Here is a 26,876-nt window from a genome sequence, read left to right on the forward strand (position 1 = left end):
CCTTCAACACAAGCTCAAATGACTGATCAAATGAATTATAAAATAAAGTATGTTTATCAACTTTTAAAGAAATAAAAATGAAGCAAAATTTAGAACCAAGTCCAGGGACTTCACAGTGTGTCCTTAAGGAATTTATTCCCTTCAAGTACCCGAGTGTAACACCCCGTATTTTTGGGCTAGAATCTAGATGGTCGTTCGTACGCATATAGACCCGAACTAGATAATTCCTTATTAATATATGTATGGTTATAAACCCTATAGAGTGGGAATACCTTTGAATATGAATTGAGGTCACAAAAATCCCTTAACTCTAAGACGAGTTGAAAACATTTCTAGCGATTAAGTTTCAGTGGATGTTCAAACTTGGGTCAATTTCCATCAATCATAACTTCTTGTATATATTTAATTAGAAGGCCTAAATATATCAAATGAAAGGTCTTCAGAGTAGCTTTCTAAAGATACCAATTTCGCAAAAATCTGATACCCGAGCGAAAAGTTATAACCATTTCTATGAGAGAGGCAGTAGCTGGCGCGATTAGCGTGCGACGCACGCTCCATCGCATGCACCAAATTTTTAGGTTCTGTTTTCGCATTTTTAAGGGTAATTTGGACCTTTACCTCACCCAAGATCTGTCCATAACATAAGATTCACACCCCAAAAGTAGAATACACTCCATAATTCAATTTTTCCTCTCAAATTAAAACCTTAAATCCTTTTCCTCAAGATCAAGAATCAAAATTTTAAGTTCAAGACTCCAAGAAAAAGGTCAAGATACGGGTTCCATCTATCAAGGTCTAGGTTCCATCTTTCAACTCTTATAGTCTAAGGTCTGTGGGGTTTATCCTAAAAACTACATGGGCTTGTAAATATTAGAGCATGATTTAAAGATTATTAAGCATGTATTTTTAAAGGGGTTTTGGAATCTATATTTAAATTATGTATTCCGAATGTTTCAATGTTACTATTGCTTTGGCCTTGTGGTCTTTTCCCCTAAATTGATTTACATGTATATGTATATGTATGAAATTTGAGATTGTTTAAGAGCATAAATTATGAATTCCCTCTTGTGTATTGAATTAAAGTTTATGGTTTTGCCGAAAAAGAGTTAAACTACATGTTTTACAATGTGAAAGTAGTTTTCTTAATGTCATAGTATTTGAACATGATTTAGAGATGATGAGAGGGTGTTTCTTAAGATATCTATATTTTGTGTTAAAGAGAAAGAATTGCATGAAATTAAGAATTTTGACATGACCACCTTTTTTTATTGAATCATTGATAAAGAGAATTGCTTGCATGGTTTCACATGAGTTTCTTGAAAAGAATTGTTGATATGGTGGTCCTGAATTCCATCATTTGAGAATAGAGACATAATTTGCTATAAATGGCTCAGAGAATGTGACTTTCAAGTCAATGGTATGACGATACCATGTAAATATATGCCATAACAGAACTAGAGTCTTCAGAGTTTAATTTTCAAAGATTGCATGTTGTAAAAAATTAAAAATGGGCTTAAAGAGGGTTAGGTGGTTACCCGAACAGGGCAAGAGTCAATTAAATCATAGCCTAAAACCGTGTTTTGTCGATATGGGTATGTTACTTTTGTACGCTGGCGACATCCCTGTGGAATAGTAGAGATTCAGAGACTTTGACCCTTGCAACAAACTTGGGTTGGGAGCTTGGTTGCCGAGTTAAGGGCAGATTCCATACAGCCCATGGAATTATAAAATTGTAGGGCATACCACCTAGCGCAGAAGTAAAACAAAGAGTAGGTCACAAAGTTCAGATGGTTTTATAGAGTCTTTTAACTATGCCCATGTGACTTTTACTATGTGACATATTTATGAACCGTTTTTAAATTGCTCTCATATATGTTGAATATCAAATATTATTTTGGGTTTGCTCTGTGTACCAGTACAACTTTATTGATCCCCTACCTCTCAAGGTCTGAGGCTCAATCTAGCGGTCCGACTAAGCAGTAGATCTTTCTAGACAAAAGTGTAGAGTTTAGGTTGTGAGCCTTCTATGTTTCAGAAGGCCTATTTAAATTTTAGACATTTATTTATGGTTTTGGTCTACTAGGGGCCTTGTCCCAGTATTCAGACATCTTTGTTTCATATGTAGTAGAGGTTTCACAGACGGAGTTAGATATTATTTTAGATGTTGTTGAATTGTATTCTTTAACATTTTGTTGGTTTTAGATCATGACAATGATCCTATACTCAGTTATATTTCCATATTTTTTTCTGTATATTAATGGTGTATGTGATTACAAGTTAGATGGGCATCTGGGCCTTCATGGTTTAGATTGCTTGTCACGGCCAGGGCCTCAGTTTGGGTCGTGATAAACTTGGTATCAGAGCATGGTTCATAGTACCAGGATGTCTGTGAAATTACGTTGAGTAGAGTCTTATTTATGGGTGTGTAGCGTGCCACACTTATAAGCAGAAGGCTACAAGGCATTTAGGAATGTCTCTTTCTTCATGTTCTAGTTCGTGCTATGGAGTCAGAATATTTCTCTTTCATACTCTAATTCGTGCTATGGTGTCGTCCATATGAAAAAAAAGTTATCCTAATTCTTTCCTTACTCTAGTGTTCCCAGATAATGCTCTCAGATTTACTAGCAGAAATTTCAGAAGTCACACAAAGGGCTTGAGAGGAGCTCCTTAGTGTATCATAAGTCCCTCAAGTTTAAAGTTGTGTCCTCGTTCTTATGAGGTGTTCAGTTAAGACAAGAGTAAGATGTGTATTCTTAGGTCATTGAATATTGTGTATCAAATTTCCATCTCTTGTGATCTTGTTATCATTGTATTGTTGAAACTAAAAGTCTAGTAAAGCTGTGTGGGGCTCTTTAGATTCACTAGCATAGTTGCTTTGTTATTCATTTCATTTTCTGGTTCAAAATACAAAAATCAAGTCTAGTGAATCCGTGTGAGGCCTATTTTGATTCACTAGCAACTTGTTGTTCATCTTGTTATTCTTATGTTGGTTGGAACTGGGGGTCTAGAGGTGTAGTGACAAGAAAAGTGGTAACACTGATTTATTAAATATATATAGCAGAATCTTTTTTTTTGCATATGATGGTGTCCATAATGAAGTGATATATACTTATGTGTTAGGTTGGTATAAGGTGGAGAAGGAGTTATTGGTTAAGGTAAATTATTGTTTGCTTGAAGTATGAAAAGAGTTGTTGATGGTGTTTGTTGTGCTAGAAAAGTATAGGCTATTGGTGAAAGTACTTAGTGGATGAGTGTTGTTAATTTAGGGTTCCCAGAGGTTGCAAGAGGGAGTTTAGTTGAAACTTATAGAGTTATGAAAGAAATTTAAGTGTATAGATAGGTAAATACTAATGATGTGTAGAACAAAGATGCGTTAATGGATTGTAAATAAGATAGGCCATATGATTATGGCTGAATATTGCTATTATGAGATTCTGGTGGGCTAGTGTTTCTTGATGTCTTATCTGTAACTTCCAAGTGAGAATTATATGTAAGGTGGGTTATTATATAAGATTAAGGTTGACCATGTCTATTATATGACTTTACCCCTTGACCTTTTTTCCTTTAGTGGTTGTAAACTAGTACTTCATGTGAGAAGGTATGAAGTAGATTTTGAGCTATAATAGTGATGTCATGGAGGGGATTGTGATTGTAGGTCGTAGTTAAATGAAATGAGTATTTGGAGTTGTTTTCCCAATTTGATGGACTGGTACATTATGTTGCATGCTTTGCTTTATTAGTGGTAGATGATTGATGCTAGACTATAGGATTGGATTCTAGATGTAGAATGTGGTGGTAAGAATAGTAGCTTAAGATTAACGAAGTATGCTTTACGGGGATGAATTAATAGGCTTGAAGTGATTTGTCAAAGAGCCTAGGTTGATAATTGATGAAAGGTTTAAGTGGTACATTTTGAGGTATATGAGAACGAGTGTTAAAATGATGACTTGTGGGTGAGTCATTAAGTGGATAAGGGCGTAAGTAGATAATAATAAGTTACCCCCCGGTAGTATGACGTTAGGTAAGATTTTATTATATGAATTATGTGATTAATAATTATATGTTAGAAGGTTAAGTAGTGGAGAGTGGAGTTTTATATGATAAGAAGCGAGGAAGAGTATGCTCATGAGACTACATGTTGTAGGTTGATGATAGTAGAGGATATTAAAAGTTAAGAGTAGCGTTCTTGGAAATCAATGACTTTAGAGATTACTTAGAAGGGGAAGTTTAGCTTTTATGTGTATATGTGTTTTACATACCTGGGTTGTGTTCTAAATTGTAATATGGAGGAGTCTGGTGAGTTGTTGTACGGTATTCATTAGGTTTGAATTGAGGAAATATTGGTAGCCAATATGAGCCTTGGGTATGGTTTTACAAAGTTTGTTAAGTTGTAAGTTATGTGATTAGAGGTGTAACACGAGTATTCTAAGGAGTTGAAGATAGAGTGTTAAGATTTTAGAAGCGGGGATGTCCATGCCTATAATGATGTTAGTCATGAGTTGATGACTTTAGGGTTAGAGGAAGTTAATTAGTATCCCTAAGGGGGGGATGTCCCAAAAGGAATTTAGTGACTTTATGTTAAATTATTGAGACTGGTTGTATTTATGTACATATTGATAACCCTTGGTGATAAGGAGTGTGAATGCGTACACTCATATGAGTGGGGGTTGTAGAGTGATGGCTATAATGGTTAACGAAAGTTAAGAGTAACATCTACAGAAAAGCAAGGCCTTCGGGGTACAGATCATTAGGGAGAGTTGGAGTTTAAGTATATGGTGATGTCTCTTTTATGGTGAGAGTTGTGACTTTGATTTATAAGGGGAAGATAAGGAATTAGGTTAGTTCCTGAAATTTTCTCATTGTGGTGAGTTGGGGAAGAGTCATGATGAACCTACTCCTATTCAAGCCTGTTCCTCCTTCTTTAATCTAAGAGGTCACTCTACTAATGCCTTACGTTATGTATCCAAGTCCTACCTATGTCTAAGGTTTGAGCACTCGGTGTAATTCATGACATGTCCTGACTTCCAAACTAGAAGAAATAATATCCCTCGGTGATCCAATAATCTAAGCATCCAAGCTCTATGTGACGTTGCTCATGACTGATAAATCTGTGTCCCAAATAATGATTGGTTCTAAGGAACTATATTTTTCGTATGTTGACGATTCATTTTATGTCGGGATTAGCCAAAATGATAAAGTTGTGTGAACTCATGAATAATTCAGTTTTAAAAATGGGAAATGATATCTCCAAGTAGAAGTCCTTGCCAAAATCGTCGACTTCATGAACTACACAATCATGTTATAAGACTCAAGATGTAAGCTCTCATGTTTCTCATTGTGGTTGTCCTAAGAACTCGTGCTATGTTGAAATTGTGCCAAAACGACTCTTCATTTATGATCCAAATACTTGATATATGAAATACTCTGTGCTTTTACTGTATCTTTAACTCATGTCCCACCTTGAGTATGGAAATCAGTATATGTTATAACCAAATAGTGTTACTCCCTTTCATGATTCTCTTACTCAGGTCCTTTAATGACCCTCTTTATGCTAGTATGATGGTGGTTGTGGAAGCGTAGAAGTATATTAGGTGGGGGAGTAGATGTTCTTAAAGGTGAAGATTTTGATGTGGTTGTCGAGCAAAGGTTATAGCTGAACGGAAAAGAAGGAGATGAACTTTTGTTGTGTGAAATAGCTACGAAGGAGAAATGTGGCAGAAATAGTTTTGAGAGTGATTGAAATTGCTGGTCTTAGTAGGGAGATCCATGTAGTGGTTGTAGTAATGATAAGGCTTGAATGTTTTGAATGATGAAAACATAAACCTATGTGTCATGTGGTTAGTATTCTTTGAATTAAGACTTGATATTGTTGGATTACAGTAATGAGGTGAGGTGATTTCTTAATGTGATGTAGGGTGCAGGGCCTCGAAGTTTAAGTTATCCCCTCTTTCCTCTGAGTTAGGCTTGAATATAGAAGTATTATATGTAGGGACACAAATTCTTATGGTTACATGAGTTACGGGAGAATTGTAAGTTGGGAATGATGAAGTATGTTGATTAATGTCGGAGTATAGATAAGAAGTATTGCTTAGTTTAAGTAATTACGTTGTATTTTGTAAGATGGAGATGCTAATACTCATGTGTTCCACAAGAAGCTTATCTCATGTCTTGTACCGATCTTAATCAGGCCGAGGACTCTTAGAAAAAGTTATGTTTTGCAATGTTTTGATCATGTGCCATAAAACACATGCTAAGATCATGTCGATGTCAAGTTTCGTTGTCTCAGGTTTCATGCTTACTCCTTTCCCTAGAGGTTATCATGAAGATCGTGTGATGCCTTTGCATATTTTTGTTGAGTAAAAATGTTCAAATCAATGTTACGTTCTTTATTCTACACTCTTAGAGCTTCAAAAGGTCCCTACCCATCATTCGGGGATGAATGATCCCAAGGGGGAGATAATGTACGACCCCGTACTTTTGGGCTAGAATCTAGACCGTCGTTCCTACGCGTATAGACGCGAACTAGATAATTCCTTATTAATATATGTGTGGTTATAAATCCTATAGAGTGGGAATACCTTTGAATATGAATTGCGGTCACAAAATCTCCTAACTCTAAGACGAGTTGAAAACATTTCTAGCGATTAAGTTTCAGTGGATATTCAAACATGGATCAACTTCCATTGACCATAACTTCTTGTATATATCGAATTAGAGGGCGTACCATATATCAAATAAAAGGTCTTCGAAGTAGCTTTCCAACGATACCAATTTCGCCAAAATTGGATATCCGAGCTAAAAGTTGTAGCCATTTACGTGAGAGAGACAGTAGTTGCGCGCGATTAGCGTGCGACGCGCGCTCCGTCGCACACACCTAATTTTCAGGTTCTGTTTTCGCATTTTTAAGGGCAATTTGGACCTTACCTCACCCAAGGTCAATCCATAGCATAAGATTCACACCCCAAAAGCAGAATACACTCCATAATTCAATTTTTCCTCTCAAATTAAAACCATAAATCCTTTCCCTTAAGATCAAGAATCAAGATCTTAAGTTCAAGACTCCAAGAAAAGGGTCAAGATCCGGGTTCCATCTATCAAGATCTAGGTTCCATCTTTCAACTCTTATGGTCTAATGTACGTGGGGTTTATCCTAAAAACTACATGGTATTGTAAACATTAGAGCATGATTTAAAGATTATTAAGCATGAATTTTAAAGGGGTTTTGGAATCTATATTTAAATTATGTATTCCGAATGTTTCAATGTTACTATTGCTTTGGCCTTGTGGTCTTTTCCCCTAAATTGATTTACATGTATATGTATATGTATGAAATTTGAGATTTGAGACTGTTTGATAGCACAAATTATGAATTCCCTCTTGTGTATTGAATTAAAGTTTATGGTTTTGCCAGAAAAGAGTTAAAATACATGTTTTACGATGTGAAAGCATTTTTCTCAATGTCATAGTATTTGAACATGATTTAGAGATGATGAGAGGGTGTTTCTTGATATATCTATATTTTGTGTTAAGGAGAAAGAATTGCATGAAGTTAAGAATTTTGACATGACCACCTTTGTTTATTGAATCGTTGATAAAGAGAATTGCTTGCATGGTTTCACATGAGTTTCTTGAAAAGAATTGTTAATATGGTGGTCTTGAATTCCATCATTTGAGAATAGAGACATAATTTGCTATAAATGGCTCAGATAATGTGACTTGCAAGTCAATGGTATGACGATACCATTTAAATATATGTCATAACATAACTAGAGTCTTCAGAGTTTGATTTTCAAAAATTGCATGTTGTAAAGAATTAAAAATGGGCTTAAAGAAGGTTAGGTGGCTACCCAAAGAGAGCAAGAGTCAATCGATTCACTGCCTAAAACCGTGTTTTGCTGATACGGGTATGTTACTTTTGTACGCTGGCTATGGCCCTGTGGCATAGTAGAGATTGAGAGACTCCGACCCTTGCGGCAAACCTGGGTTGGGGACTTTCCTGCTGAGTTAAGTATAGATTCCATATAGCCCATGGAATTACAAAATTGTAGGGTATACCACCAAGAACAGAAGTAAAATAAAGAGCATGTCACAGAGTTCAGATGGTTTTATAGAGTCTTTTAACCACGCCTATATGACTTTTACTATGTGACATATTTATGAACCGCTTTTAAATTGCTCTCATATATGTTAAATATCAAATATTATTTTGGGTTTGCTCTGCGTACCAGTACAACTGTATTGACCCCCTACCTCTCAGGGTTTGAGGCTCAATCTAGCGGTCCGGCTAAGCAGTAGATCTTTCCAGATAGAAGTGTAGAGTTTAGTTGGTGAGCCTTCTATGTTTCAGAAGGCCTGTTTAAATTTTAGACATTTATTTATGATTTTGGTCTACTGGGGGCCTTGTCCCAGTTTTCAGACATCTTTGTTTCATATGTAGTAGAGGTTTCACAGACGGAGTCAGATATTATTTTAGATGTTGTTGAATTGCAGTCTTTAACATTTTGTTGATTTTAGAGCATGACCATGATCCCATACTCATTTATATTTCCGCATTTCTTTTCTGTATATGAATGGTGTATGTGATTACAAGTTAGATGGGCGTCTGGGCTTTCATGGTTCAGATTGCTCATTACGGCCAGGGCCTCGGTTCGGGTCGTGAAACTGAGGTTATGAAATCTTTTCACCCAGGATAAAATGGTTCACCAATACCATGGGATCTTTATATTGGGAAGGTGAAGGTGATTGGTAGAAAAGTTAATGGACTCTACATCTTTGCCAATACCATTACTACCAATGATGTTGTGATGATAGCACAAAGTTCAAATCTTATTGATTTTGTTCCTAATTCTATCTGTGATTTTGTAGTTGATAATGCCAACTTAGACATAGTCTTATGGCATAAAATATAAGACATGATTCTACTCATGTACTTAGGAAAGCACTGCCTCTAACTAATGGTATAACATTCAAAAAAATTAATGAATATGTTGTATGTCCTTGTGCAAAACAAGTCAGACTTTTTTTTCCAACTACCTATATCAAATCTACTTATACATTTGAATTGATGCATACGGATTTATGGGGACCTTATAGATTTCCCACTTTTGAAGTAAATAGATTCTTCCTAACCAGTGTTGATGACTATTCTAGAATGACTTAGATCTATCTTTTGAAACTTAAATCGGATGTGTGTGTAATACTATCTCAGTTCATTCAACTTGATAAAACTCAAATTGATAAAAACATCAAAGTCATTTTAACTAATAATGGACCTGAGTTTGTCAACTCTATATGTTCTACTTTCTGTAGCAACTAAGGGATTATTCACCAAACTACATGTGTCTACGGCCCTTACCAAAATGGAATGACTGAAATAAAGCATAGACACATTTTAGAATTCACTAGGGCCATCAGATTTCAGGGAACGGTGCCTATTAAGTTTTGGGGCTTGTGTGTTAAAGCAGTTGTGTACATTATCAATAGACTTCCCACAGCTGTGCTAAATTACATTTATCCTAATGAGAGATTGTATGGAAAGGAACCAAATATTAGTCACATGAGAACTATAGGATGCTTGTGCTATGCTAAGATAGTTTAACAATCTGATAAACTTCAACCTAGATCTAGAAAATGTATTTTGATGGGTTATTCTGATACTCAGAAAGGCTACTTATTATATGATCATACTAATAAAGTGTTTTTTGTTAATAGGGATGTAAATTTTAGAGAAGATGTATTCCCTTTTAAAGTCCTGGTGCATGACTCCCAACATTCAACTGCTACCAAACTCAATGAGACTTTAGTCAACTGGTCAAACATAGAGGTGCAAAACATACAAATCTCTCAGGATTCAGCACCAAATGAGAACACTAATGATCACATAATGCAAGAGCAGGTGCCACAGGATAATCAGATTCAAACTCCAAACACATCTCAACCACAGGCTGAAAATCAGGAACAAGCTGTGATCAGAAGGACCAACAGAAACAAAAAAACTCCACTATGGATCAAGGACTTTATTTCTCTAAACATTCATCAGAAAGAACCTTATGCTATAGGGAAATATTTGACCTATGATGCATTGTCTCCAAAGTACCAGGCATATATTGCAAAGTCATCTACAACTACAGAACTAGCTACTTACAGTGAAGTTAAGAAAGATGCAAGATGGATAGCAGCAATGAAGAAGGAGATTACAACACTAGAAAAAAACAAAACTTGGGAGATCACTAGCTTACCTGAAGGCAAAAAACATATTGGTTACAAGTGGAATTTTAAAATAAAATACAAGCTACTGGTGAAATAAAAAGGTTCAAAGCTAGATTGGTTGCAGAAGGCTATAGTCAACAAGAAGAAATTGACTTTCAAGAGACTTTTTCTCCTATTATGATGATGAAAACAGTCAGAACAATACTCAAAATTATAGCTTAGAGATACTGGTACATTCGCAAGATGGATGTGTATAATGCATTTCTACAAGGTGATTAACATGAGGAGATTTACATGGACTTGCCACAGGTATTTAAGAGACAGGGGGAGAAGAAACCAGTATGCAGACTCTTAAAATCCCTATATGGTCTCAAATAGGCTCCCAGACCGTGGAAGGACAAGTTATCTGAAGCACTGACAAAAATGGGATTCAAGCAAAGTCAGTTAGATCATTCTCTATTCATAAAGCAAGACAGTAAAGGTATTACTATTATCTTAGTCTATGTATATAATATACTAATCAGAGGTGAATCCTTAAGATTGATTGAATATACCAAAGGTAGACTACAGCAAACCTTTAAATTGAAAGACCTGAGTGAACTCAAATTCTTCTTAAGGATTGAATTTGCAAGATTAAAGGAAGGTGTTCTGATGCATCAGAGAAAATATGCATTAGAACTTGTGTCTGAGCTGGGACTTGGAGCTATGAAACCTTTCACTACACCTATTGATACAAACATCAAACTGACTACTAAAGAATATGTTGATCATGTCCATAAAAGAGAGCATGTAATCGATGATCCACCAGCTTATCAGAGACTCATAGGAAAATTATTGTATCTTACAATGACCAGGCCTGATATTGCCTACAGTGTCCAAACTCTTAGTCAGTTTCTACAGCAACCAAAAAAGTCTCACATGGATGTAGTTATCAGAATAGTTAAGCACATCAAAATGAAACTTGGACAAGGAGTGCTAATGTCCAGATAGTCAAATACTGAAGTTTCAGCATACGTTGATGCAGATTGGTCATATGTCCATTCTCTAGAAAATCTATCAATAGGTACTTTGTGAAGTTTGGAGAATCTATTCTCTCCTGGAAATCTAAGAAGCAGAACACTATTTCTAGGAGCTTAGCTGAAGCAGAATGCAGAAGCTTTGCTGCAACTGTGGCTGAACTTGTCTTGTTACTTGGACTATTGAAGGAGATTGGGATTAACACTACATAACCAGCTAAGATCTATACTGATAGCAAGTCTGCCATGCAAATTGCATCTAATCCTGTATATCATGAAAGGACTAAGCACATTGAAATAGACTGCCACTTTATAAGGGACAAAATATATCAAAGACTAGTCACAGTCAACTATATTCCTACCAGTGACCAGTCTGTTGATGTATTGACTAAAGGGCTTAGCAGAGCTCAACATGAACACTTGAAATCTAAGCTAGGTACCCTTAATCTAATTGAGATCACCTAACTTGAGGGGGAGTGTTGAAAGGAAGGAAGTCAGCTCAGCCATTCCAACTAGCACTGTGAAAATAGTGTTAACTAACTTCCAAAAAGTAGTTAGTAACTAACTTTGTAGCTTGTAGCTTATTAAGTTACTTAAGTAGTTAGTCTCTAGAACATTCCATGATTAGCTATATATGCATGCTAAATAAACATTGTACAATAAAATATCAAGATTCAATCAATGAGATCAATCTAAACTCTTCTTCTCTCTCTTTGCATTCTTATTCTTCTTTCTTCTTCTTCATTCCATTCCAGTTTATAGAGTTCATCCATGATGAACTCTGATTAAGATCAATTTTTAAAGTAGTATAGGTATAGATTAGCATGGAATATATGTGCAACACATGTATCCAAAGACTAGTAAATAAATCATTGTGTTTTACTATTTAGTAAAAGAATGTTATAAGCATGCACTTTGATCGGTTAAAACAACTTACAAATGGGGTTTGGAGATGGTGCCTATATCTTTATGGTATAAAAATATTGCTTCGAACAAACCTTGGACTCAGGAAAAAAAATGGAAGAAGACTGATGAGAAATTCTGGCGGGTGAAAATTTGTACTACTTTAATAAATTGAGATAGAAGTTAAACACCAATATTTAAAGATACTCCTAGAAAAATTCTCAGGGTGGTTTTATAGTGTCGATTATGGGTTCATTTGAACATAATTAAGTTTGTCGAAGATTGGGTTTATATATTTAAAAATATTGGTGTAATATACTACAATAATTAACTTACAGTTGAAAATATAAAAAGTGAAGAAAATAAAATAATCCTCTTCTCGGCTGAGGCACAAGTATCTCGCTCTCTTTAAGAAGATTCAAGCCCACTGCGGCATAATCTACACCGATGCAACAATATATCTCTTGATGTATCCCCTCCAGGATACAACAGTCCATCAATGATGTACAACTCAAGCAACTCCGGATTAGTTGAAGGGTCCAACGTTCCACCACCAGAATACCTTCCTTCAACATGTTAAAACTCTCTTTGTATAGTGAAAATAGTTAAAGACTTAGAATATTTTTCTTTGTCTCAACTCTCTCTTTCACTAATATAATTACTCTCTTTTGTATAGTGAATATAGCGAAGACTTAGAATATTTTCTATGTCAGACTTAGAATATTTTCTATGTCTCAACTCTCTCTTTCACTTATCATCTTTTTTTTATCACTCATAATATACTACAACTCATCTCTTTCATATATTCTCCAACAAAAGGAAGTAAACACCATTTATATTGGTGTAGTATTCTTCCATCCAGTAAATGGGGGAGTAGTGGATATTAAGTGAGGAAGATGAATATTTTAGGAGTTTCAGATGTTATATTAGTTACAATACATAAAGAGGTAGAATAATGGTAGAATTTACAAGAAACTTATGGCCACATTCTTACCACTAACTCATAAGATTAAAGATATAATAAAATAATGTGATATATAGTGGACAAATAAAGTGTTAGAAGTTACAACAGTTATCAAATATAATGACACCACTTTCTTCACTTTATGTCCATTAATTATCATGCAATTTAATTTTAATATTAAAATATACCAATACAAAGTTGAAATGATTTCTTTCATGAATCAACTTATATACCTTGATGCCATTATAGAAATTTATAAATTTCAAATGTTGAATTATAGCAAACTATTGGAGACTGACAAATGAAATGATAAGAGGTGTAACTTTATCTCTGTTTTTCATTGTTTGAACTGGGAGAAGCCTCTAAATCTTATTTGTTTATTTTTTGTTGTCAGAAATAAAAATTTATAGTCAACAATAGGAGAGTCGAAATCAAGTCGAGGGATGATGATGGCACAAGGGGAGACACTTTTGAACCCAGTACTTCCGACACAACTTATAATTTATATATTTAAAATTTTTCTTTTGCAGCAAATAGTAGATATGAGCCCATTTAGCTACTCTAATAGTCATTAGTCAAGTTGAGGGTCTTTTGATGACACAATCCAAATTGTCTCCGGACCTTTGGATGGGATGCTTATGATGATAGAGGAACTTGACAACTCCATAATGTTATCAAAAAAATGTCATATGATGGTGATTGTACCTACATTAAAAGGAGGATCACTGGAAGAGTCGATGGAATGCAAAATGAGGCCAAAATCCCCTTGAAAGGGACATGCATCCGACATGCTCTAGCAAATCAAGAGCAAGTCAAAATAGTCCACTATGCCCCTAGGGTTCACCTGATATGCATCCCATATGCTCCAGAAATGCTACAGGCGGACTGCTTTGATATTTGCCTTAAAATTGGTCACTTTTAAGTCCAAATATGTAATAATTAGCCCTAGACTATAACTAGGAGCTTTTCTTTTATTTTAGGGTCACTTTTGAAGCTAATGAACTTATACTCTAGTATGAGTGTATGTGTGTGTGAGTTTGGATTAGCTTACATTGAAACTTCATTTGGAAAGGTTGGTTTCTTGAAAATTGATTTCCTTGTGGCCTACGTAAGAGTTAGGTGCTTGTAGGTAATTTGAAATAAGGATTTAGGCTTAATATACCATTTATTTGCATTTTAATTTCTATCTTGTGTCTGTCTTTGTTTGCTTTCATCTATCTTTTTATCTTTCATTTCTCATTTCTTAGTTTAGTTTTGATTCCATAGTGTAACACCCCTTATTTCAGGATAGAACAAAAATTGTCTTTTCTACGTGTAGATGTTCCAAAAGTCATAAATCCTATGTAAATTTGGTATATTAATCAATTACGTAGTGTGGGAACCTATTTGAGCATGAATTGAGATCATAGAGATCCCCTAACTCAAGGTCAAGTTGAAAGATTTCCTATCGTTCGAGTTTTAGAGAGCGTCGAAACTTGAATCAACTTCAATCCACCATAACTCCTTGTATATGATGAATTGGTGACCTACTATATATAAAATGAAATCTCTTTGAATTATCTTTCCAATGATATCAATTTTTCCTAAATCCGATATCAGAGAAAAAAGTTATACCCATTTTTCTCCAGCATGTCAGCCTGGAAAACTAAGTGATGACATTTCTGATAACTTATCATGTCTGTGATGGCTTATCACAAAATATCATCAGTCTTAGGTAGAAATCCATAAATTCTTGCCCCAAGTGACGACATTTGTGATGACTTATCACAAGTCTGACAATTTATCACAAAATGTCATCAGGCTTAGGCAGAAACACATAAAATCCAACTCCCAAGTGACGACATTTGTGACGACTTATCACAAGTCTACGGCTTATCACAAATGTCATCAGCCGAGATTTTCAGTAATTAGGAAGCCGTTTAGTAAGGGTATTTTAGACTTTTCCTTCACCTCCCATGACCTAGATAATCAAAATCACGTACTTAATCATCATAAATCAGTTTAAACAACCCTTAATCCTCTTTATTCGCAAGAACAGTATTTCTTAAGATCATCTTCCAAGAAATTCAAAACTCCATTACTCCTTCTTTAAGATAAGCAAGAATCTAAGATTTCTAATCTAAGAAGTTTAAGAAAGTTTCCAAGAACATCAAATTAAGGTCATCCTCTTCAAGAAAGAAACCAAAAGTTTAGCATCACAATCCAAGAATCTCAAGAAACCTTTAAAGATCATCTCCTAGGGTTTCAAGGTCAAGTTCTCTATATCAAATCAAGTCTATTAAGGTATGTGGTTTTGAACAAGAACACCCTTTTGTTCTTGTTCCCAAAAGTTACTTATTTTTGTAAAGTATTTTGTAAACTCATGGAGAATTCCTATCATGTCATTATATTGTGAGTTTTATGAAACTATGTCTTACCCAAGCTTTGAGTTGTAATATTATTATGCATATTAATGTTTTAAATTGTCAATTTATGGTTTAAGTTGCATAATTCAACGTCTATATCCTATTTTGAGAATTTCAAGTCCTATTGTTGTGAATTGAACCTTATGGTTAAAGCATGAGTTTGAGAATGAGATGTTAGTGATTTTTTAAAGAATATCAAGAAGTGAGTTTTGATTGTAAGTTAAGATAGAAATCTAAATTCTTGAGTTTGAAGTAAAGGGGGTGCATTTTGGCTCCCATTATATATATATATATATATATATATATATTATTGAATTGTTTTAAGGTGGATTTTCTAAAGTTCTGAGCTAAGTAAGGGAGTAGTATTTAGCACCGAGTTAGGCCATGATTCCGAGGTCTCATGCCCCCGTAGGTTCTTGATATACCCCAAGTGGGTTAAGATAGTGAACACTAAAGTTAAGGTTCTATTAGATGGCAAGGACAAAATAGCTCTCCCCAACGTGGGTAAGACATTGGACTCCATGTAGGTCACATGGTTTATGTCGGTTAGAAGAACCTCCCAAAGTAGTCCCCCACTCTATCTAAGTTACAAGTATATATATTTTGAAAGCTATGAGTCCAAGATTTCTAAGGCTCTCAAGTGTCAAAATCTTTAAGTTTCCAAAGAAGTTCCTAGTTTTCATGAGATTAAAGTGTATGCTCTGAAAGATGTTGTTTTAAGACTTTATCTATCATACAAGTTTGAGAATAAAGAAGGAATGCAGATTTAGAATGAAGTGCAATGACTCACGTGATTTACATTACTTGTTTTCTTATTCATGATTATGATGGTTTTAATGCAAGCTATGTGAGTCATCTATACTAGCATGAATGTTTTCTATAAGTATTTATGATATTGATTATTTAATTGCATACACTCCCATATACTTAGTACATTTCCAAAGTGTTGATCCACATATACGTCTATGTGCTACATTGTCTCATAATGTAGGTACAAGACTTAGTATGCACATTCAGATTTAGTCAGCTCGCAGCTTTCAGTCAGCAGGTGATGAATCCTTTTAATTCAAGGGTTTGAGCCAGATAGACAGTTTGAGAAGTTCTTTATTTTCCTATTTCAGTCGTATTAAGTTGGGATAGTTGGGAGTCATGAGCCGACTATCTAAAGTCAGTACTATTAGAGGCTTCATAGGCAGTCAGTAGAGTTAATGTATTCACTTTCAGTTTTATTTTGGTAAAAGCAGAGTTGTAATCTTGTAAAGTTCAGATTTGTATTGATTAAGTTCAAAAAAGTTTTATGTTCTCGCTCATTTTATACAGATTTAAGCATTTTATTCAGTTGCTTATGAGTTATGCCAGTAGAAGCATTAGCTTGGGGTCACTTGTGACCCTAAGCATTGTGTGACATCTCGGGATCCAATTTTAGAGTGTTACAAACTTGGTATCAGAGCATAGAGTTCAAGTGTACTAGGGTGTCTGTGAATCCGTGTCTAGAAGAGTCTTGTGGAACGGTACAAAAATATTTGTACTCTTTTTCGAGAGGCTATTAGGCACTTAGGAAATGTCTCCATTCTTTCAAGTCTTAGACTGTGCTATAGAAATGTTCTTTAAGAAACTTATACAGATTCTCATCTTACTCTATCCGAGCTATCTCTGCCTTATTTTCAAGGTATCAGAAATAGTCAAGCTTAAATCTTTACAGATAATGCTTTCTCAGACAGCCTCCACAGATAGTTATCAAATTGTAAGCGAGCTAGAAAGTATCCCATTAGTGCTTTTGAGTTTTGATGATTGAAGTGCTCTATTCATGATTTATAAAAGTCGTGCACTAAGCCCAAGTAAAATGTACTTCCAGATTCCTCCTCAGAATCTATAATGTAAAGCTATACTTCCCTATCTATGTATTATTCTTAAGATAACATGATTATTAAGTTCTAGTTCCTCTCCAGATAACGCTCTCAGATTGTCTAGCAAGAAGCTTTAGAAGTCACACAAAGCGGCTTGAGAGTAGCATTCTAGCGTGTTATAAGTCTCTCAAGATCATAGTTATGTCCTCACTCTTATAAGTCATATAGGTAAGACAGAATAAGATATGTATTCTTAGATCAATGAATATTGTGTGTCAAGTTTCTGTCTCTTCTAACCTTGTTATTATTGTTTTTTTTAAAAATCAAAGTCTAGTGAAGCCATGTGAGGCCTATTTCGATTCACTAGCAACTTGTTGTGCATCTTGTTATTTTTGTGTTGGTTGAAACTTATAGAGCTACAAAAAAGTTTAGGTGTATGGATAGGTGGATAGTAATGATGTGTAGAAGGAGGATGTGGTAATGGATTGTAAATAAGATAGGCCATATGTTTATGATCGATTATCGTTATTATGAGGTTCAAGTGGGGTAGTTATTCTTGATATTTTATTTTATAGCTTCCAAGTGAGAACAACACTATGTATTAAGTTTGAACGATTGGTGGTCATGAAGGTGGATATGATGATTTCTTGGCTAATAATACTAGTTATAGGGAAGTAATATAATAGGCTTGAACAGTGTATGCAAGAGCATAAGTTTACTTGATTTATAATGAAGTTTGACATTGTATGTATGATGCAGAAGTACACCCAAGGTGCTATGGGGCTACATTATTTTTTTGAGGATTATTACATGTTGTGGGGTCAGTAGTACCGTTGAAATATTAGGTGGAGAAAGACTAGTTAGATAATGAGTAATGTTCTTGAAAGCTAAGTTAAGGAGTTTGATTGAAGATGTTGAGCCTTTTTAAGTATGAATGTGATTCTCATGGTTTAGAAACATAGTTTACAAGCATGATATTGGTATACTATGACGGAAGTTGTATGGTCCATCAAAGGTTTGGAGATACCCATGCTAAGCGTTAGAATCTAAGTTTGAAATTTTGAAGATTTAGCTAATAAGAATAAGAGTTGAAGCACTAGATGGTGTGCACTCAAACTATAGGGATGCTCATGTAGATTCAAAGTTAGTAAGTGTTAAAGTGTTATATGATGACTATTGGGGCTACAGAAAGATAGGGTGTAGCTCAGAAATGAGTATTAGAAGTTGGTTTTACACTTACAGGTGAAGTCATTCGGGTTAATTTCTTTTGTTCATGTGCGTTGCTATATCCCAAACTCTAGAGTAAAGTGATTTTAGTTAGACTACAGTTTATATAGTGGTTCACAGCCTTAGAGTGATGGCTTACATCTAAGGGGAAGATGATAGAACAAGTAACCAAGTCAAGCCTTCAGATTCTAGTAGATGTACCAGTAAGTTGTAGAATAGCTGTGAGAAATATTAATGCTTGACCCAATCTTATTTTAGTATTTTCATTTGTCCCAATACCTACTCATGCCTTACGTTCATTTCCATGATCTTAATTTATGTTCATGCATATGATAGAGAATTATGTACTCTCCTAGTTCCCAAAAATGAGGAGTTCCAGTTCTTTCAGTAGTTGGAATCACATTCCATAAGTTATGAACTTCAAACTCAGGTCATGCAGCTCATGACTCATATACTTAAGCTTTATAGTATGTTGTTTCCAAGTACTCAAGCAATACTTTTAATAATCAGCGAAATTTGGATTTATATCTTGCATGTCCCTAGATCATACTTCTTTGATAAGTCCATGATGCTATATATTCTATTCCTCAAGCCTCAGTTGAGTGTCAAGTTATTCATAGTATCCCCTCATATTTTGGGCCCTCATGTTCTAACCTTCTATTACCTTTCCTTCAGTCAAGATAGTGATGATAATCAGTTGTCTGGATGGGAGAGAGAGTAATATTTCTTGTTACTGGAAGATCGTTGTATGCTTATTTTAGCTAAGGCAGTAAATTGTGAAGTAAGATTGAAGCCAAGTCTTTAATACCCATCATGGTTAGTCGAATTTTTATATGTGATGTTTGGTTAGTTGAAATCTTATGTATGTCTTCTTAGGAGTAGTGCATGAAAGTTGTTCTTGATAGAGGTTTGTCAGTTGTGACAAAGGTATTTTAGGGAAGTGTGTTTAGAAGTGCATATGTGGTTATAGAAGTGAGGCTTGAACATCATGTTTGTATATTTAGATGGATGCACTGCACATTAGTAAAATGTCTAGTACGAGGTTGAATATGGTTGTTGGAGTAGTAATGAGGATTTTCAGGAGATGAGAAATTGTGAAGTGCAGGGTTTGTTTAATTACGGTTCAAACTGGTAGTATAGTGTTATGTGGTGTACCCTATGATTGTGGGTTAGGCTTCAAGATGGTGAGTGAATTTAGTTTAGTTTAGACATGAGTAGAAGGAAATATCATCGGTCTTGTTAGAATTAGAAGATGAATCAATAAGTATGGTTTTTAAGGTAAAGGATTAGTTGACAGAATATCTTTGAAGTGTGTCTAAGTTTTAAGTAAGGTGTTGCATTGCCTAAAGCCTAGTAAATTCTACTCCAGCTATGATTCAAAGGTCAATGATTCCAAGCTATGGAATTGTAGTAATATTGTAATCCCTTATTCAGATGTCTTGTTCAGATCTTGACCAAAATTCTTGGCTCATTCAAATCGTTAGAACTCCCTAGAGGGGTGTTGAAGAAACCCTCCACTTGAGTATGAGTATCTAGTATGATTCAGTTTGGATAGACAGCAGTTTAGTTTAACAATCAAGCACATAGATTTCTATGGATTTCTATTTTTTTGAACTAGCCTAGTTTTACTACCTGAAGTTTCATAAGTACAATAATTCTGAATAGTTTCGCAATTACGAATTTAGCTCAGTATATGTATCAGGGATCAGTTTCAGAATTTGGATATCTAGTCATGATTCAGTTCATAAATATTCATCGAACGATTTTCGTTTTCCAAGTATTCCAGCTCAGACACTGTGATATCCATTGTGTGTTCTTAGCCTTGTTTTCTCATGATTTGTGCCTGCATAAACTATTACCTCACAGTCTATAAGTACGATCGCACAATGAGCACATCAAGCAAATTCTAAACCCTCAGTATGAGTCAGCTCTTCAAAAATAAGTTAAAAGGGCAAGTTAGCTCAGATTAGATGAAGGTAATAGCCTTCCGTCATTCAACCCCTCTCTAATCAAAGATTCAGTTACATAGCTATTCTTATCATGAGTATACGCATTCATCGAAGTATGCCAAAGTTTAGAAAGATATAGATTCAGTTTAATAATTTATTTCAATTGTGTATCCTCAATTTTCTCTGTATTCTTAACCTAAAGAGCAAAATTCGGTTACGAATGATCCCAAGAGGGAGATAATGTAATACCCTGCATTTTGAGCTAGAACAAAAATCTTCTTTTCTACGTGTAGATGTACCAAAAGCCATAAATCCTATGCAAATTTGTTATGTTAATCAATTATGTAGTTTGGGAATCTATTTGAGCATGAAATGAGATCATAGAGATCCCCTAACTCAAGGTCAAGTTGAAAGCTTTCCTATCGTTCGAGTTTTAGTGAGCGTCCAAACTTGAGTCGACTTCAATCGACCATAACTCCTTATATATGATGAACTGGGTGTCCTACTATATATCAAATGAAATATTTTCGAATTATCTTTCCAACGATATCAATTTTGCCCAAATCCAAAATCGGAGAAAAAAGTTATGTCCATTTTACTCCAGCATATCAGCTTGGAAAACTGAGTGACGACATTTCTGATAACTTATCACGTCTGTGACGGTTTATCACAAAATGTCATCAGCCTTAGGCAAAAATCCATAAATTCCAGCCCCAAGTGACGACATTTGTGATGACTTATCACAAGTTTGATGGCTTATCACAAAATGTCATCAGTCTTAGGTAGAAACCCATAAAATCCAACTCCCAAGTGACGACATTTGTGACGACTTATCACAAGTCTGATGGCTTATCACAAATGTCGCCAGCCGAGATTTTCAACAATTGGGAAGTAGTTTAGTAAGGGTATTTTGAACTTTTACTTCACCTCCCATGACCTAAATAATCAAAATCTCGTACTTAATCATCATAAATCAGTTTAAACAAACCTTAATCCACTTTATTCACAAGAACAATATTAGGGTTTCCTCTTAAGATCATCTTCCAACAAATTCAAAACTTCATTACTCTTTCTTCAATATAAGCAAGAATCTAGGATTTCTAATGCAAGTAGTTCAAGAAAGTTCCCAAGAACATCAAATTAAGGACATCCTCTTCAAGAAAGAAACCAATAGTTTAGCATCACAAACCAAGAATCTCAAGAAATCCTTCAAGATCATCTCCTAGGGTTTCAAGGTCACGTTCTCTATATCAAATCAAGTCTATTAAGGTATGTGGTTTTGAACAAGAACAACCTTTTGTTCTTGTGCCCAAAAGTTACATATCTTCGTAAAGTATTTCATAAACTCATGGAGAATTCCTATCATGTTATTATATTGTGAGTTTTATGAAACTATGTCTTACCCAAGCTTTGAGTTGTAATATTATTATGCATGTTAATATTTTAAATTGTCAATTTATGATTTAAGTTGCATAATTTAACGTCTATATACTGTTTTGAGAATTTCAAGTCCTATTGTTGTGAATTGAACCTTATGGTTAAAGCATGACTTTGAGAATGAGATGTTAGTGATTTTTAAAGAATATCAAGAAGTGAGTTTTGATTGTAAGTTAAGATAGAAATCCAAATTCTTGAGTTTGAAGTAAAGGGGATGCATTTTGGCTCCCATTATATATATATATATATATATATATATATATATATAATGTCGAATTGTTTTAAGGTGGATTTTCTAAAGTTCTGAGCTAAGTAAGGGAGTAGTATTTAGTATCGAGTTGGGTGTGATTCCGAGGTCTCATGCCCCAGAACTACGTGCCTCCGAAGGTTCTTAATATACCCCAGGTGGGTTAAGATAGTGATCACTAAAGTTAAGGTTCTATTAGATGGCAAGGACAGAACAGCTCTCCCCAACGTGGGTAAGACGTTCGACTCCATGTAGCTCACATGGTTTATATCGGTTAGAAGAAACTCCTAAAGTAGTCCACCACTCTATCTAAGATACAAGTATATGTATTTTGAAAGCTATGAGTCCAAGATTTCTACGGCTCTCAAGTGTCAAAATCTTTAAGTTTCCAAAGAAGTTCCTAGTTTTCATGACATTAAAGTGTATGCTCTGAAATATATTATTTTAAGACTTTATCTATCTTACAAGTTTGAGAATAAAGAAAGAATGTAGATTTAGAATAAAGTGCAATGACTCACATGATTTACATTACTTGTTTTCTTATTCATGATTATGATGGTTTTAATTCAAGCTATGTGAGTCATCTATACTAGCATGCATATTTTCTATAAGGATTTATGATATTAATTATTTAATTGCATATAACCCCATATACTCGGTACATTCCCAAAGTGCTGATCCACATATACGTCTATGTGCTACATTGTCCCATAATATAGGTACAAGACTTAGTATGCACATTCAGATTCAGTCAGCTTGCAGCTTCCAGTCAGCAGGTGATAAATCCTTTTGATTCAAGGGTTTGAGCCAGATAGACAGTTTGAGTGGTTTTTTATTTTCCTATTTCAATCGTATTGAGTTGGGATAGTTGGGAGTCATGACCCGTCTATCTAAATTCAGTACTATTAGAGGCTTCATAAATAGTCAGTAGAGTTAATGTATTCAGTTTCAATTTTATTTTGGTAAAAGCAGAGTTGTAATCTTGTAAAGTTCAGATTTGTATTGATCAAGTTCAGAAAAATTTTATGTTCTCGCTGATTTTATACAGATTTAAGTATTTTATTCAGTTACTTATGAGTTATGCCAGTAGAAGGGTTAGCTTGGAGTCACTTGTGACCCTAAGCATCGTGTGACATCTCGAGACCTGATTTTGGGGCGTTACACATAGTTTGTTTCAATATTATTTGGAAATAACCTTTCTACCTTCATGAGGTAGGGGTAAGGTTTGCATAGACTTTATCCTCCTCAGACCCCATTTATGGGATTACATTGGGTTTGTTGTTGTTATTGTTGAACCCATGACTTTAAAAATACAATAGGATTAACTATAAGAATCTTAAAGGTTGAACCCATCAAGCCTACATCTTGGATCCACCTTTGTCGTACTTTGTTGTCTTGAATCGAGCTGAGGCCTTGGTCGCGACGGGCATCCTGAACCACGAAGGCCCCAGAGATCCCTTAGCATACCATTATAAGCATAATTCATACAAAAATCAAAGTACGGAAGATATAATGAAACTAAGGAAATATGAAAATCAAATTATGTCAATAATATTATGACAATACAATAACCAAAACTCATCCATGAAGCCTCTACTGAATACTAACTGTCTAGGTTGGAACAAGATCCCCAGATGGATCATAAATTGAAAGACTCAACATATGAGTAAATGCCTTCCGAAAGATGGATGACTCATCAATTCTATCATATCCCAAATGTTCTACTGATGTGATGGATCATAGAACTATACCGCAGAACCTGAAATATGGGAGGTCAATAATTGAAGAGTATTGGTATGTAGAACTAGCCAAAAACAATATATATTTCATATAAAAATAATCGAGAGCATTGTGAAAATAATTTATCATAATGTATATACAAAAACACATGGGCATAATGTAAAAGGCTTCAATTCATGCTCGTAAAACATTGACTCAACCCTTTACTTTAGTTTTGAGCTATATGGTACACCCGACAATTCTGAATACCCACGGGCTATATGGGTCCGCCCTTGACTCGGCAACCAAGCCCCTACTACGAGTTTGCAGCAAAGATTGGAGTTTCATAAACTAGTATAACCCCCATGTGAGTATACCATAGGAATATCCCATGTGAGATGTCCCAATTATCTTCCCATGTAGGATAACATATCATAAATTCTGCATCGGCAAAATACAGTTTTGGGTAATAAGTTATTTGAACTCGTGCCTTCTTCGGATAACCATCTATATTTTAAGACCATTTTTAACCTTGTTAAAATCATAATTCATGCTTATCAAAAAAATCATTTCTTATTCTGTTAAGGGCATATCATAATAGGGTATCGTCCTACCTAAACTTGCAAGTCATTCATATCATACCATATCATATCCATAGCCCCTTTTATTCAAAAGAATGTTAATGAGCACCCAAAATATTTAAACATCACTTAAGAGAGTTATTATATCAAATATCATATGAACTTATGCAAAATACTCTCTTTTCAATACTTTAACATATGGTGATCAATTCTTACATAAAACACATGCAATTTCTTCATTAAGAAACAATAGCATTTAGAATAATAATCATCTCTTTGAAAATCATGTAAAACAATCATGTATAATATGTATAGAGGCATTTAAAAATCAAGAATTATCCTTATTCGTAAAACAACCCCAACATTAGTTATACATAAATCTCATGATAAAAAAAAGGGGTTTATAATTCATGCTCTCAAACCCGTTTCATAATCCATTACATATTAAGACCATAAATTTTATCATGATAGGAGGGATTTTCACAAATCATACTCAAAAATCACTTTTCAAAACTCATACCATAGATGCACATAATTATAAATCAAACTTTTGGAAAAACCCCCAAGAAATTTCAGAATTTCATTAAACATGGATTTTGATGCATGATCTTCAAGCGATTTCCAAAACCCCTTACATATACATAAATATATATCTTAAAAACTTGTTAAAAATATTAAAATTACGTACATGAGATTTAGGATAGTCCCACATACCTTGGAATCGAAAAGAACGTAGAGAAATTTGACCCTTGGAGATTAAAATCTCCAAACCCTAGGTAGTTTCTCCTCTCTTGCTTATGTAAATATGATTTAGGGATTTTGTGAGTGATAATGCATGCTTAAAGATCTAAATTTTATTCATAAGGGATTAGGGACGGTTATAGAGTGTGAAAAAACCTTAGCACCCTTAGATTAAATTAAAATGAAGCAACTTTTGATGCTTGGCTTTGGCTTCACGGCACAAGGACAAAGAAAACCACAAGGTTTGCGATGCCAGTCCAAATCAAACCTCAGGGTTTCCGATGCAAGGCCAAGGCAAACCTATTCTAGTGGTATTTTGTGATGTCTCTGCGCCGTGGGGCCTTTGCGGAGAGTCTCTTTTGCGACGGCAACCCTTTTTCAAAGCCTAAAAGCACCCCTAACACTCACCATCCCAACTAGACATAGTTTACCATCAATATAGTGGTCTTAAATTTTAGTTTTTTATGCATTATTCGAGCAATTAAAGCACGGGGTGTTACATTATCTCTCCCTTGGGATCATTCATCCTCGAATAATGGGTAGGAACTTGTTGAATCTCTAAAAGTATGGAATGAAGGACATAGCCTCCCATTAGGAATTTTCCTCAACAAAATATGCAAAGGCATCAAAAGAGCTTCTTGATAACCAATAGTAAATTATGTCAGCACGAAGCATGTATGGCTTTGTGCATGAGTTCTATGGATAATAATCATCACAATATAAGGTGTGAGTTTGTTTAGCGATCATAGGTCTTGATTTTCATTGATACTCGACATGAAATAAGGTTTCGTGGGAGATAGGAATAGAATCACTCTCCACCTTACAAGATACAATGAATAGACCTTAAAGTTAGGGACACTACTTGATTATGTTCCAAATAATAAATAACATACTTCATCATTTCCACCTTACAATTCTCCTATAACATACCAAACTAAAAGAGTATGAGTCCCACTATATATTAGTAGTAGTGATAGTGGTAGTGGCAGAGGTGGTGGTAGTGACAGTGGTGGTGGTGGTGGTGGTGGTGGTGGTGGTGGTAGTGGTGGTAGTAGTAATGGTAGTTATAGTGGTAGTAGTAATAGTGGTGGTAGTGGTAGTAATGATAGTGAAAGTGGTGGTAGTAGTGGTAGTAGTAGTGGTAGTAGTTGTAGTAGTAATGGTAGTAGTAGTGATAGTGGTAGCTGTGGCAGGAGTAGTAACAGTTGCAGCAACAGTAGTAGTAGTAGTAGTTTCAACCAATAGAAAGCTGTCACGCATTTAATTAAAAAAAATTAATTATGATTTAAATTATTGCTAGTTGTAAGGTATTTTTGAGCCATAAAGGTGGATGGAGGAGTATTTTTGAACCAATTTCAATACTTGAATGGTAATTCTAACCCTTTTCAAAATTTTTAATCATGATTTAAAAAATGGTAGTTGTAAGGGTATTTTTAAGCCAAAAAGGAGAATAAAGGGATATTTTTGGACCAATTTTAATACTTGAAAGGTATTTCTGGCCCAATAGATTAACGAAAGGTATTTTTAAATTAATTTTAATACTTAAAAGGGTATTTCTGGCCCTTTTCTGATGATTCTTTTTAGCTATACTAAAGAAGGATGATTTCTAAATTGCTTTGTTCTTTTTTACC

At 34.8% G+C, this 26,876-nt stretch overlaps 1 protein-coding gene across 1 annotated transcript; it reads left to right on the top strand.

The window, feature by feature from the left end:
- Positions 1 to 9,640: 9,640 nt before the first annotated feature.
- On the top strand, positions 9,641 to 11,438 carry LOC124898041. The gene is made up of 3 exons (XM_047411657.1): positions 9,641 to 10,244; positions 10,769 to 11,189; positions 11,273 to 11,438. The coding sequence occupies exons 1-3, from the start codon at positions 9,641 to 9,643 to the stop codon at positions 11,436 to 11,438; spliced, it is 1,191 nt and encodes a 396-aa protein (XP_047267613.1).
- The last annotated feature ends 15,438 nt before the right edge of the window (positions 11,439 to 26,876 follow it).

The sequence above is a fragment of the Capsicum annuum genome, chromosome 4, assembly GCF_002878395.1.
Source record: "Capsicum annuum cultivar UCD-10X-F1 chromosome 4, UCD10Xv1.1, whole genome shotgun sequence".
In the NCBI taxonomy this organism is placed as follows: domain Eukaryota; kingdom Viridiplantae; phylum Streptophyta; class Magnoliopsida; order Solanales; family Solanaceae; genus Capsicum; species Capsicum annuum.